We start from the raw sequence: 12,267 nt of genomic DNA, 5'->3' as shown, positions 1-12,267 counted from the left end.
AAATGATATCATTGGGCGAGAGTCTTTAACCCAGGCATTGTCCAAAGCGACAGACTTCTACAAGTGAAATACACGTGTGTAGATTTGAGAAAGGGCCAAATGTAGCATCTTTAAAAAGTCCAGTAAGCATAGTTTGAGATGCCGACACCGAAATCGCGAGTTTGGCGCATCTCTAAGCGCGCGAAAACACGCGATAGAAAAAAATATACTGGGCGAGAATCTCCATCCCAAGCATTGTCCAAAGCGACAGACTTCCACAAGTAAAATACACGCATATGTAGATTCGGGGGAGGGCCAAATCTAGCATTTTGGGAAGGGCTAAAAGTAGCATCGTTAAAAAGTTAGGTAATCATTGGTTGGGATCCCTACACCTAAAACGCGATTGTGGCGCATCTCTAAACGCGCGAGAACGTACGAGAGAGAAGAAAGTTGATATGGGCGAGAATCTCCAACCCAAAGACTCTGTAAATCGATTGTTTTCCACAAGTGAAATACACGTGTGTAGATTTGGGGGAGGGCGAAAAGTAGCATCTTTAAAAAGTTAGGTAAGTATTGTTTGGGATCCCTGCACCTAAAGCGCGGGTTGGCACATTTCTAAACGCGCGAGAACTTACAAGAGAAAAGAAAGTTGATATGGGCGAGAATCTATTACTTTATGAGGGGACGCGAATGACTCCTACGGTAAATGTCTCCTACTGGTGTCTTTTTTTTGAGAACAGAGCTGTATTCCTCTAAGGTTGTGGGTGTAATTCGTAAAAACGCTGAGTTGTTATAAATCGTTTAGAAATACTTCGTTCCAGTTCAAATTTATGTTGCTGGAACATCGGTGGGCACTTTATATGTAGACCGTGATGTAAGATACCTTAAATTATTTTTACTGTTCATGATGCACTGCAGCGTTAGTCTGCTTTATAAATATTTAACTGCTCTGGTCGAGTTTTTAATTTCAATATGATTAAACGTTCTTTTTATGCGTTCCTGTTTAAAATGATGCAAAGTTGTCAATTTTAGTAATTACAATTTGAAGAAAAGGTCCTGTTAGTAACTTCTTGTTACTTGATGAAAATTTTGCGGGGTTTGTTTTACCAGGGCGCTTCATGACGTCTCCTGGAATAAGCTATACCTTTCATAGTTGAATCGTCATCAGTTTATCGTACGTTATTCAGGTTATTGATTGGAAAAATAATTATACTTTTGAACCTTAGTTCCTCTGTCTTCAAGGGATAGGGGGTGGGCTCTCTTCTTTCGGAGGTCGTTACTTACGGGCTTTTACGATTCGTTGCGTGTACGAGCCATTGGCCAAGCCATTGGCCAAGCCATTGGTAGCCGTGCATGGTCACCTAAAGTACTGACAATCTATCTTAGCTCCATGTACTAAGTTTCTCCTCGCTTTTTTGTTGTTGTTGTTTTTTTTGCCCTCGGCTGTGTAATTGTGCGATATTTTCTACAAAATAACTTCAGTTGCCGAGCATGATAATACTGTACGTGGCTCCCACTACCAAAGACATACTCAGACAAGTATTCCAGATCATCTGGGTTTCTATTCCTTAAGATCTGTTTTAGATTGATTAATCAAACGCTCCTTTACGCCCGGACAAGCATCTCGATGCAAGCTCAGAGTTTATTGTGATGGCTTTCATGGCTTTCTAGTTTATTTTTTTATGTAATATCATCGACATGTCACTGAAACAGATTATGACGCCTTCCCTGGCCGTAAGACGAATAACCCTAGTGAGAGTTTGTAAGGAATGCTAGGAAAATTTCCTACCATTTCTCTGCAGTACTTACATTAGAAGCCCCGTGCGTCCCGTCATGATAACAAATCAAAAACAGGAGGTGTACGTATAATATACCGACTGCAGATTTAACGAGGCTAACAAATCTTGCCATTTCGCTATTGTCTCCAACGTCTTGTAATTGCAGGCTATGAATCTGTGGCGTCGCGCGGTTAAGCAAATTCTGATGTTAACCAATGTTGAAAGAACGAGACCAAAAATTCCAAGAATAAATGTCAAAAGTGAGTACAAATCCGACAGCAGCCACGACACTACCACAGGGAAAACTACACTAAGCAGCCATATTTATTTATTTATTTATTTACTTATTTATTTAACTTTATTTATACACAGGTAAAACATCAGGACTTAAAGTAAATACTAGAATTGCATTAATTACATTGTTGAGATTGAGATCACACGCTTGGGAGTCACAAGTTCCTGATATCTGAGATGAAGATGGATCGCCAAAAATCTGTCTGTACTTACAGCCACAACACCCAAGAACGAAGCGAGACAAAACGTGGAGGAAATCATGACAAATGCACCTTTGAAATTGCAGTCATCACTATTCTGTAATCATTTGACTAGGAGCGAAGTGTAACTTGGTTGAACAATTAATCCAATACCAGCATCTGTAACAGCAAGATTCAGGAGCAGTGAAATTAAAGTGTTTGACAACGACGAAGTTTTTCTTATAGCGTGGATTGTTATAAAGTTCAACGTGATGGCGGTATAGGACAGAAAATTGTTAAACATAAGATTAACAAGATTGCTCCAACGAAGGTTTTCAACTTCGGAGACATTTGGATAACTACGTGACAACAAGTGACAAGATGGGCTCTTCATTACGTCCATTAACGGCAGCGCGTGATGACATTAAAGATCTTTTACGAGGCTAGATATTCGTTTCGTTACTAAAGCGATTATCCTCTGTCAGTAGAAGATGGCAATAAAATATTTCACAAATAAACATTTCAAGTGCATTATTTTATAAACTATTGCTCACGTTTCCGGAATAAAAGTGAGCAATTCAATTCCGGTTACCCGGCGGGGGGGGATAGGCACTGCTGGAATTGACTGATGCATAATGCTCTCCGCAAAATCGACTATTGTAACGAAGTAATTATTCATTCCAATCTCGGCTCCACCAGAAGGAGCAAACAATAATAAACAATGGTAACGAGATCAACTGAATTCACTGATAAATAATGTTTTTTTTTTAAGGTGATTCCTCACATTTGCATTGCGCATATTCCTACTGCTCATAATTTATGGCGTCACTAGTGCGCGCTCGTGTACGCGACATTGAAAATATGGCGGATTTGCCTTGACATTGAGTTCTGTCAATTGAAACATGGTTGTAGCTCACTAACGAGCTCGGGCACCCCAATTTTTTTCCAGTCGTTTCAAACAATCGACAAAAGGTTGATCTGATTTCTATCGCTGAAAATTGAAGAAATTAGGAAAATAGCAGCTGCACTGTACTCTTTTGTATTTTGCAGTTTGATAGCCGTGGCAAGCAACTTGGTTCCAGTATTTTAACATGGATTCAGCTGTCTGTCAAAATCAAACTCAAAAAATTTATTTGTGTCCGACACAAGTATTGACTGTGGTTTGAGGCGTGTTTTCATGAGTCTGGGCTCACAAAGATTTTACAATAACTTGGAATGCGTTTTTGTGATAAGCATTAAATAATGCCAAAATGAGACATTAAAAATGCCTCACTGCTCCTTAACGAGCATGGGCACCCTCCCGTCCCCCCCTTTTTTTTTATTTATAATTAAAGTTCTCATATGATAAATATTCAGTGGACAAAGTTTGAACATAAATCTATTGACAATTTTATTTTACGGGAATTACCTTAAGTCTGAGATTTTCCTTGAGAGAAATTAGGAATCAATATTCTGGTTCAACAATAAGGTTTTCCTTTGTTAATATATAAAAGAGAATCACAATTCTGGCTAAATAGAACAAAAGTCATTCGTTACGAATTGATGGACTTTTAAAAATGTGATAAATATGGGGGATTTCGACATATTTTAAACAATTATTGGATGAGGTTTTTGTGATATCCAGAATAATCAAGGTCAAGGTAGGGGTTATCAGTCGAAGCCGAAGGCTGAGGTTGATAACTCTTACCGCGCGAACCTGACATGATTACTCTTAGAAATCATGCTTCGCGGACATACATGACATGATTACCCGTGACCTTGAGTGTCCTTGACATGACTGTTGTATAATCTACAGCTAGATAACGTCACAGGCGCTGATTTCGAAAATTCACTGTTCGCTTTCGGCCAATCAGAAAAGAGATAGGGACTTCAATGTATAATGAAATATAATTAATCTCGTGTTTGTTTGATGATCATCTTAATTATTACTAAAGAGCCCATTTGCACTATGCTGACAATATTTGTTCGGCTCGGCCATAAACATTACCTCGACAAATCTCTCTCTGCCAAATTTTCCTTTGGTAAAGACGTCCACCGTTAATCAAAGGCTCTTTAAGCCAACTTGTGAACTGGCCAAGCAATTTTCATGCTTTTTCAAATACAAGCAACGGTTGAATTTTGTGGCTACACGCGTAGGCGGGGTAGCCACTATGCAGAGGGAACGGCAAAAGGAAACTTTTCTAACATGATTCTCTAATACAAGTGAATATATGAAAGACCATATATTTGAACTGCGGAGAAAGATATGAAGACATGATTGATCATCACAGTTATACACACAACTTAATCTGTTGTGAAATTAAAGCCTGAAAGGCTTGAACGGGATTCGAACCCATGAAAAGATAGTCAATCATCCCTGCATTATCCTCTAATGTTTTTTCCTTTGATCTGTCATGCGTGATGACAGCTTGTGAGTGTTCCAATAAAAATGGAATCATTGGAGCTTGTTACGCAATGGCGAGAGTAGGTGTCGATACCTGGGAACTTCAAGTGCACCTACCCCCCCCCCCAATTTTTCTTCCTTTTTTTCGCTAAAACAAATCTACTTGTTATGCGAAATACTTCCGTGAAAAAACGTTTGGATTTAGCTAAATCCTCGATTTTCTGTGCTCCGACGAAATCTGGAAAATAGTACCAAAAACGCCGCCATTTTGTTTCACCGCCAAGCTTTTAATAGGAGAATGGGCCCAGAGGCTATCTACATGTCTTTCCTTCAGGATGGTGTTATACGCATACGAAAAGTGTGCAGAAACGACTTTCAGAAGAGCTATCGGCTCTTGCAGAAATATCCCAGGTTTATAGAGAGATAAACTCTACAATTTACCCGTGATAAACGGTCAATGGCATGGTGAGTCTGTTACTCTCACTGGATTTTGTTCCCTTTAATGTAATGCTTTGAAAGAGCAATTCGGTCCTCTTTTGGGATCGTATCTCAAATATCGAACCCCTAAAGGAACCTATCCTAACCTAATGAAACCGATCAAGACGCATCGTAGACCAGTTTTCAATGGACTGAATTGAAACTAAGAACTGAAAAAAAATGCACAGAGACCTCAGTACTAGTATAATTTATTTAAGGCATGGCTTGTCATATGGTTAAGCTACAGCTGTTTTGAGTTTAGTAACAACCTACACGGCCTGGTCGCATTGAGCAGTCGTCTCTCCCATGACCTGTAGGATTGAAGGATGACCTGAGTTACTATCAACAATATCTTGGTGTAGATTTTGGTACTTTAATCCTAGGAGTTCTTTTGAAAATTCTAACGATCACCCCGGTGAATTTCATACGAATGTCTCCAGCCCGATCAACGGCTTAAACAAGCCACGAAGGCCACGGCAACGAGAACGTCACCAAAGGTTCCATTTCAGAACAATGGCTGTGCATGAGCGCTAATTGTTTTTATTTCTATTTGTTATTTCAGAATGATTTAACTTTCAAGCGCAGGTTTTAAGATAGAAAACGTCATTGACCAGAAGGACGAAATGCTTGCTTTACCGGCTAAACGTGTTTAAAGATATCCTGTCCTACCTGTATTTACCAAAGCGCCTCGTAGACGTAGTTGTCGTAATCTCTTCCGACACCATTCCAGCAGTTGGTGGATGGGCCATGTGCCTTGTAAGACTCCGTGTCCGACACCCAACACTCGCCAAAAAACTGAATGGCGAAGTACTTCTTCTTGGCCTTTTTTGAAGCTTCATAGCACATCTCGACTGAACAAAATATGTATGAGTTATTGACCACGTTTGTCCGGTCAAGATGGCTGGATATTGGCCAAGTTCTTATTTTTGTTTTGCGTGTTTTTGGGCCGAGGCGGAGTCGACAAATACGACGCCAATATCCAGCCATCTCGATCTAACAAGCTTGGACAGCGCCATCTTACCTGCTGTGGTAGCCAATCACAGTGCTGGATTTAGTTCATCTTGTTCGCTCACGGAACCAGCGATATAGTAAATATGCGTAGTTCAGTCGCACTGGTGACTTTCTCTTATGGTCTTGAGAAAATTTGAGAGAGTTTATAAAACTCTGGCTCACACGTTAAGTGCAGAAGGCATGCGCACTAACCAAAGGAGCGAATGAAAGGTGAGTCTTTGTTTACAATAACCTCTTCATTAGCATAGGCGATCTAGTTTCAGATCGAGCTACAAAAAAAACAGTTCTTAACACTGAAAGATCATAGCAAGAAAACTGTAATTGTCCCAGTGTATTTGAGAAAGATGTATTAAACACTTTTTATGCAACGCGGGTTTTAAAAAAAATGTATGGGCCATTAGCGCTTTTACCACATAGCAATTGAGCAGTTTTTGAAAGCCAATATGTCCCTCAAATTTTACACCTAAGGAGCTAAAAATGTTCACCATGTGTTAAGTTTCATAAGCTCATTATATTTTTGAAGTCAATTCATATCGATCTTGATCCCCTCTGGACGCAAAGTTATATGCTAATGAGGCAAAATGTAAACAATGAGGTCATCAAGGATCGCCCCATATTCGGCCATTGATACAGACTCGTGTCCAGTCTTATGCTCGGTTTGGATAGGCTGTTGCTAGTTGCTACTCATACTTACCTGTCTTTTCCATATGAAACCAATCGATTTTTCGTCGGAAGTTAGCCAGCAGAGTCATGGTACGACCATCACCCGTGTCACGCCAGCATCCGAGGTCGTGCCACGGAGCAAAGCGGTAAACAAAGTTGTGAATGTGGTCACCAACACCTAGAGCGTCAAGAAAAGCGTACATAATTAATCAAGGGACTCTGAAAGAGACGTCCCCTCCTGCTTCTGGAGAGTTACCTTCACTTATTGATCGAACACAGTTTTGAGCTGGAATATTGTTAACTAAAGCCTGGTTTTCACTACGACATAAACACAAGCATAAGTATACGCACAGTCGTAGTGACTGACAAGTGAGAACGCTGTAAGCATAAACATAAGCATAAGCATAGGCGAAAGTCCGCCATCTTGTTTTACTGTATCGAAGAATTATGAACCAAAAATAAAGCAACTGTCCATTCTGCGCATGTACGTGCTTATGCTTATGCTGTGGGCGTTTTGTGCCTGCGCTCATGTCGTAACCAATAGCAGGCTTAACGGCATGGTTTCAACGTATTCGAACACTTCTTTGCTTAGGACTGTCTAATTAGCAAGAACACTACGACCTTTTTTGTCCTGGCGTTTTTCCTCAATCCACTGGTCTAACTTGTTGCTTATATGCGCCCTTCAACAGGTATATATAACTAGACCTGGTAATTGATCAGTTCCAGCTATAGTGACTTCATGACTCAGTGTTAGAGCATCTGTAATGGCATCCCAAAGGTCATGAGATGGGATCTCCAACCGATTATTCCCTGAACATTTTCATACCTCTGGACAAAAGCTAAGGACGTGTAATGAGGAAGGACAGAGAAGAACATTCCGTTACAGCATTGGAGAGGAGGCCAGAGGGGAGGAGAAGACCAGGTCGACCCAAAACAACATGGAGGAGAATGGTTGAAGAAGAAAGGAGCGCAGTTGGGTGGCAATCAAGGGCGACTGTCAGGGCTCTAACAACAAATCGAAGTGGGTGGAAAGAGAACTGTCGAGGGCTTAGCTACCTAATGGCATGAAGAGATATAGGTATAGGTAGGTAGGACAATAGCTACATTTTTCCAAGGTTACGATCTCATATTTAATGTATTTAATGGATTCCACACTCACCGTCAGTGCAGCCTTTCCCAGGACCATGCTTATCGTAGGTCGGTCGGGGTCGATCGTCTCCCCAGCACTCTCCATAAAACTGCACCGCGAAGTACCTATAACCACGCACGAAGGCCCGTTCTGCACACTTCGTCACAATCGCTCGCCTGTTCCACCAATCGATGTTTTTTCGGAGATTAGCGTAAAGATTGTCTAAGGCCCGGTCACTAGACTTATCTCGGTAGCACCCGACCTCTAGGATTTGTGGGACACCTTTCGTTTGAAGGAAAGAAAATATACGGACTCAGGAATTGTGTTAACATTTAAGTACAATTTTGTAAATCTGAAAACATACTTGACATTTAAATTAAGGACGTTCGCGCTACTTTTTTCTGCGCATTCTTACTGCGCACGCAAATGCACACGCCACGTCATGTATGAGTGCGCGCGCTAAGTAATAAAATAAGAAATGATAGGGCAGATTGCCATTGCTATAGCTTTGCCTGGGTTTAACGATCTTGGACGTTCGGTGGCCCCTACTTTTCTTTCCAGAAACAGAGTTTATTTACAATTATGTCTACATTGTTTAAAAATGAACAAAAAATCAATGTGGGAAGTTAAAAAAATTTCAAGATTTCTGTCCACGGGACATCGAATCCTGCCATCTTGCGGCTACAAGGCGCATGAAACTATGGTCGCTAAATACGAACTTGTTCTTTAAGGAACCTCACCAGTTGAAAAAATGTTTAAACAATATTTGGCAGAGAACATTTCACTTCAAAGATCTAATTGCAATATTTTTGGGCTTACAGACACTGTGGCCTTAAGGCGTATACATGTCTACAAAATCATATAAGTACCTAAGATGTAACGGAATGATCTGATAATTTTGCTTTTCCATTCGACCAAGACTTCCGATCTGCATTTTCGGACATCTCCTGTGGCTAATGGAACAGCGCTTCTGGAATTTCCGGAAAAGAGGACAGCCTCGCGTTTTTCCCCTTCGATTCATGGCCCGCGCACTTCGCGCTTGGGTTATAAATCAATGGGGAAAAAAGTCAGTCCGTGACTTACAGTACAGCCCTCGAACTAGGTTAGTAAGATGTATGTATTCCAAAATTCATAATCTGAAGGTTAAAAATGTAATGTTGGGGTATGGCCAGGGTTATGAACCAATATCCTCTTACGGGACGTGTCCCGTTACCCTGGGAATGACTCTACGGGCCTCCAGGCGTATCCTCACCGATGTCATACCAGAACTCGAACGGTTTTTAAGGAATTATTGATTTATTCATTTGATCTGATGATACTGAGGTGCAAAAAAACATTGTTTATGTTTCCCGCTCTATCCGTTCTCCTGTAATTCATGACTTTTACGGGATAAAGTTATAGACTATTAACAGAATTTTTTCATGTGGCTTCAGCATTCTTCCTCACCTTGTTCAAGACAACTGACGCCAGCGTCTCTCTCGTGGTCACAACTGTTCTGCCCCCACCCCGAGTGGGGGCAGTCTAACAGTGACTTCTCTTCCCCAGTACACCTCATCTTACTCAGCAGCACTGGCCCAGTGCCCTGGCCAAACTTAGCGCGGTTGGCCTGTTGGATGAATACACATACTTAGCATTACGTTAGCACGATAGCACTCTTGAAACTGTTTTGCCAGGTTAGCTTTTGAAATTTTGGGGAAAAAATTTTGGAAAACTCATCTAATCCATGCGTTATGTGGCAAACCGTCTAACTCAAGCTCTGGCTTCAATGGTTAACAATTTTGAAAAGCTTGCTTGATAAATCAGTGTAAATGCAGACCTTTCTTGATATTTTCACCTTCCCTGATAAAACCCTTAAACGCCGCAAACCTTGCCTTGTCAACCCATTGATTGTAAGTCTTTCCTGGGAAACCCATCAAATGGAAACCTTTCCTGCAAACCACCAGGGTTGGGCAATTTTCTGGGGCATGAATTTTTTTCTCACCTTAAGGTTGTGCTTTTTTTTTTGGTGAGTAATAGCCTGCGCAAGAATTTTTTTAAAGTAAAGCACAGGAGTGGATAATAGAAAGCACCTGCTCGATTATTTCCATTTTCTGCTCTGCCGGAAGTTTTTCCTTTGGTAATTGTCCACCCCTCCACCCCCCCCCTCCCCCCCGCCGTCGGTAATTCAATTGCCTTGCCTGATAAATCGCTTTCAGAAACCCCATCTGCTCGCACACCACAGTTGCGTCTTCAATCGACCATTCATCATCGCAAACTGTGCCCCAGGTCCCTTCATGTTTAACTTCCACTCGACCCTGCCCCACATGAGTTGCATCTGGTGGCGGCACAAGCCTGATAGCTTGCCCTGTTAGCAAAATGCAAAAAAAAATTAACAACTATGTGATGCCTTGTATAACATTTTAAATTAAGTCAGCTTAAGGATAGGATTTTTCCTGCCTTCCTGGATAATTATTTTTAGATCGAGTAAGTTTTAAAGAGGTAAGATCTTACCAATCCTATACGGTTTGGTTAGGTGTAGAGAAGTTTTTGGCACCAAGTTCAACTATAAAAATACCCAGAGGGGTTGAGAAAACTGGACTACGAGCTCACTGTTTCTCTTTGGGAGTTTACATTAGCATGGATTACATTTTAGTCCCAGCATTTCAAAGAGCATTCTGCCCGGCGGGCACTGAGGAGACCGGCGCACTGAAAAAATGTGCCTGTGCTCCTCCATGCCCAGCGGTCTGTTCAAACCCATCACAAAGAAAAAAGTTATACCCAGGCTCCAGCAAGTCGGTCTACAGGTTTGAAAACAGGTATATTGTGGGTTTGTGAGTGATCTACACCCACGAGTCATGAACAAAATTCTATCCCTAATTTTGTGGTACATTTTATCGCAATTAAGTTCACATTGAAATATTCAGCCCATGTACTTCTCTCAAATGGGTTATTTGTAATAGAAGATATTGTTTCACCAACCTGATATATGATTCTTTATTACAGTTACAAAGCAATTTTACGTAAGCCGTTTAATTTGGTTTTAGTTTTACTGTCATTTGATTTGTCTTCTAATGGGTGGTTTTCATCGTATATCATTTATACCGACCCTTTTTAGCTCCCCAAATCCAAACCACATGATGTACATGATCATCCTTCCCTTAAAATTTGAAATACGATATTTAGTCGAATTTGTATTCTACAGCGGCCGCAATCGATCGAAATTTTGCTTTTTCGCGACCTGTATTTCAACTTCTCTTGCCTGCCTTGCAAAGAACAATTATGAAGTTAACAAGAAATGGCAAGAGACGATGGTAATAACTTACCTACGAGAGCAGCAGGAAAAACGCAGAAAATCAGAAAAGTGTTGATCATATTTCCGAAGAGAATCGACAGAGTGATAGACTGAAAAGGGACAGATACATTTTCGATGAGTAAATACAATTTTTTGTTTAACCTTTCGCACGTCAGCTTATATAACCATCTGTGTAAGTGACAACAGTTTGGAGCATCGAGCTGTCAAAAAAGTAGTAATATTTGTTTTTCATTAGAATAGGCTTCTTTGGGTTTTCAGCGTAGGCCGAGTTGACAGTGTTGAAAAGAAAGGATAGGGCGGCATATAAACGAGATAAAATTAATATCTACTTTAGCCACAGCGATTTAAGTGAAACAAACTTTGAGGTGGAATTAAAACAACGGATTCAATCACAACCTGAAAAATTAACCTCGTGGTGATGTCTCAACAAGTCCAAACACTCAATGTGCCATTATTTGCCTGTAAACCCGAGAAAACTCAGAGAAAATTTTCCAAAATAACCATGTCAGTTTCTGTTTCTAACTGAGTGAGCATTCACAACGCAAGTGAATCTTACAGAAACGCCGCTAAATAAGGAAAACAAAGCCTCAAGAATCAGTAAAATAAATTGGATTTGGATGAAATCGTTAAAACCTTCAAAGTTAATTCAGAAATACGCCCGGCTTCACCGTTACCCCTGTTCACCTAAATAAATAAACGCATTAAACTAGACTGGAATTTTAATTGTAAAATGTAGTTAAAACTGCATTTTACAAAACTAGTCGAAGCTCTAGTATGAAAGTGCTTCACAGTTAAGGTGGCGTGCTTCTACAGCCTTCATGAGGAGGAAGCCAAAGCCGGTCTCTCTTGATTCCAGGAAACTCTTTGCAATAGGAATTTGCTATTTTTCTTGTGAGACTCATTTATTTGTGCCTTAGAGAGTCTTCAGTTTTAAAAATATCTGCCGTGTAGATTTTTAAAACGAAAAAAAAATCCATAAAACTTTAAAAAATCACTTGATAAAGAAGAGAAAATTATTAATGATTTTTAGGCTTGCAAAACTAACATTTACAGTCAATAAGGAAATTGTTTATTTGCTTGGA

The 12,267-nt window shown here is 40.4% G+C and overlaps 1 protein-coding gene across 1 annotated transcript; it reads right to left on the bottom strand.

Moving 5' to 3' along the window:
- Positions 1–4,778: 4,778 nt before the first annotated feature.
- Positions 4,779–11,291, bottom strand: LOC145492754 (neurotrypsin-like). The gene is made up of 7 exons (XM_081472143.1): positions 11,196–11,291; positions 10,071–10,237; positions 9,340–9,499; positions 7,924–8,175; positions 6,796–6,942; positions 5,760–5,941; positions 4,779–5,401 (listed from the first exon to the last, which is right to left on the bottom strand). The coding sequence occupies exons 1-6, from the start codon at positions 11,242–11,244 to the stop codon at positions 5,766–5,768; spliced, it is 951 nt and encodes a 316-aa protein (XP_081328269.1). The 5' UTR covers positions 11,245–11,291; the 3' UTR covers positions 4,779–5,401; positions 5,760–5,765.
- Between the last annotated feature and the right edge of the window lie 976 nt (positions 11,292–12,267).

This window comes from Orbicella franksi, chromosome 7, assembly GCF_964199315.1.
Source record: "Orbicella franksi chromosome 7, jaOrbFran1.1, whole genome shotgun sequence".
Lineage (NCBI taxonomy): Eukaryota > Metazoa > Cnidaria > Anthozoa > Scleractinia > Merulinidae > Orbicella > Orbicella franksi.
The sequence above is the reverse complement of the archived record's forward strand: the minus strand, read 5'-3'. Positions and strand labels throughout refer to the sequence as shown.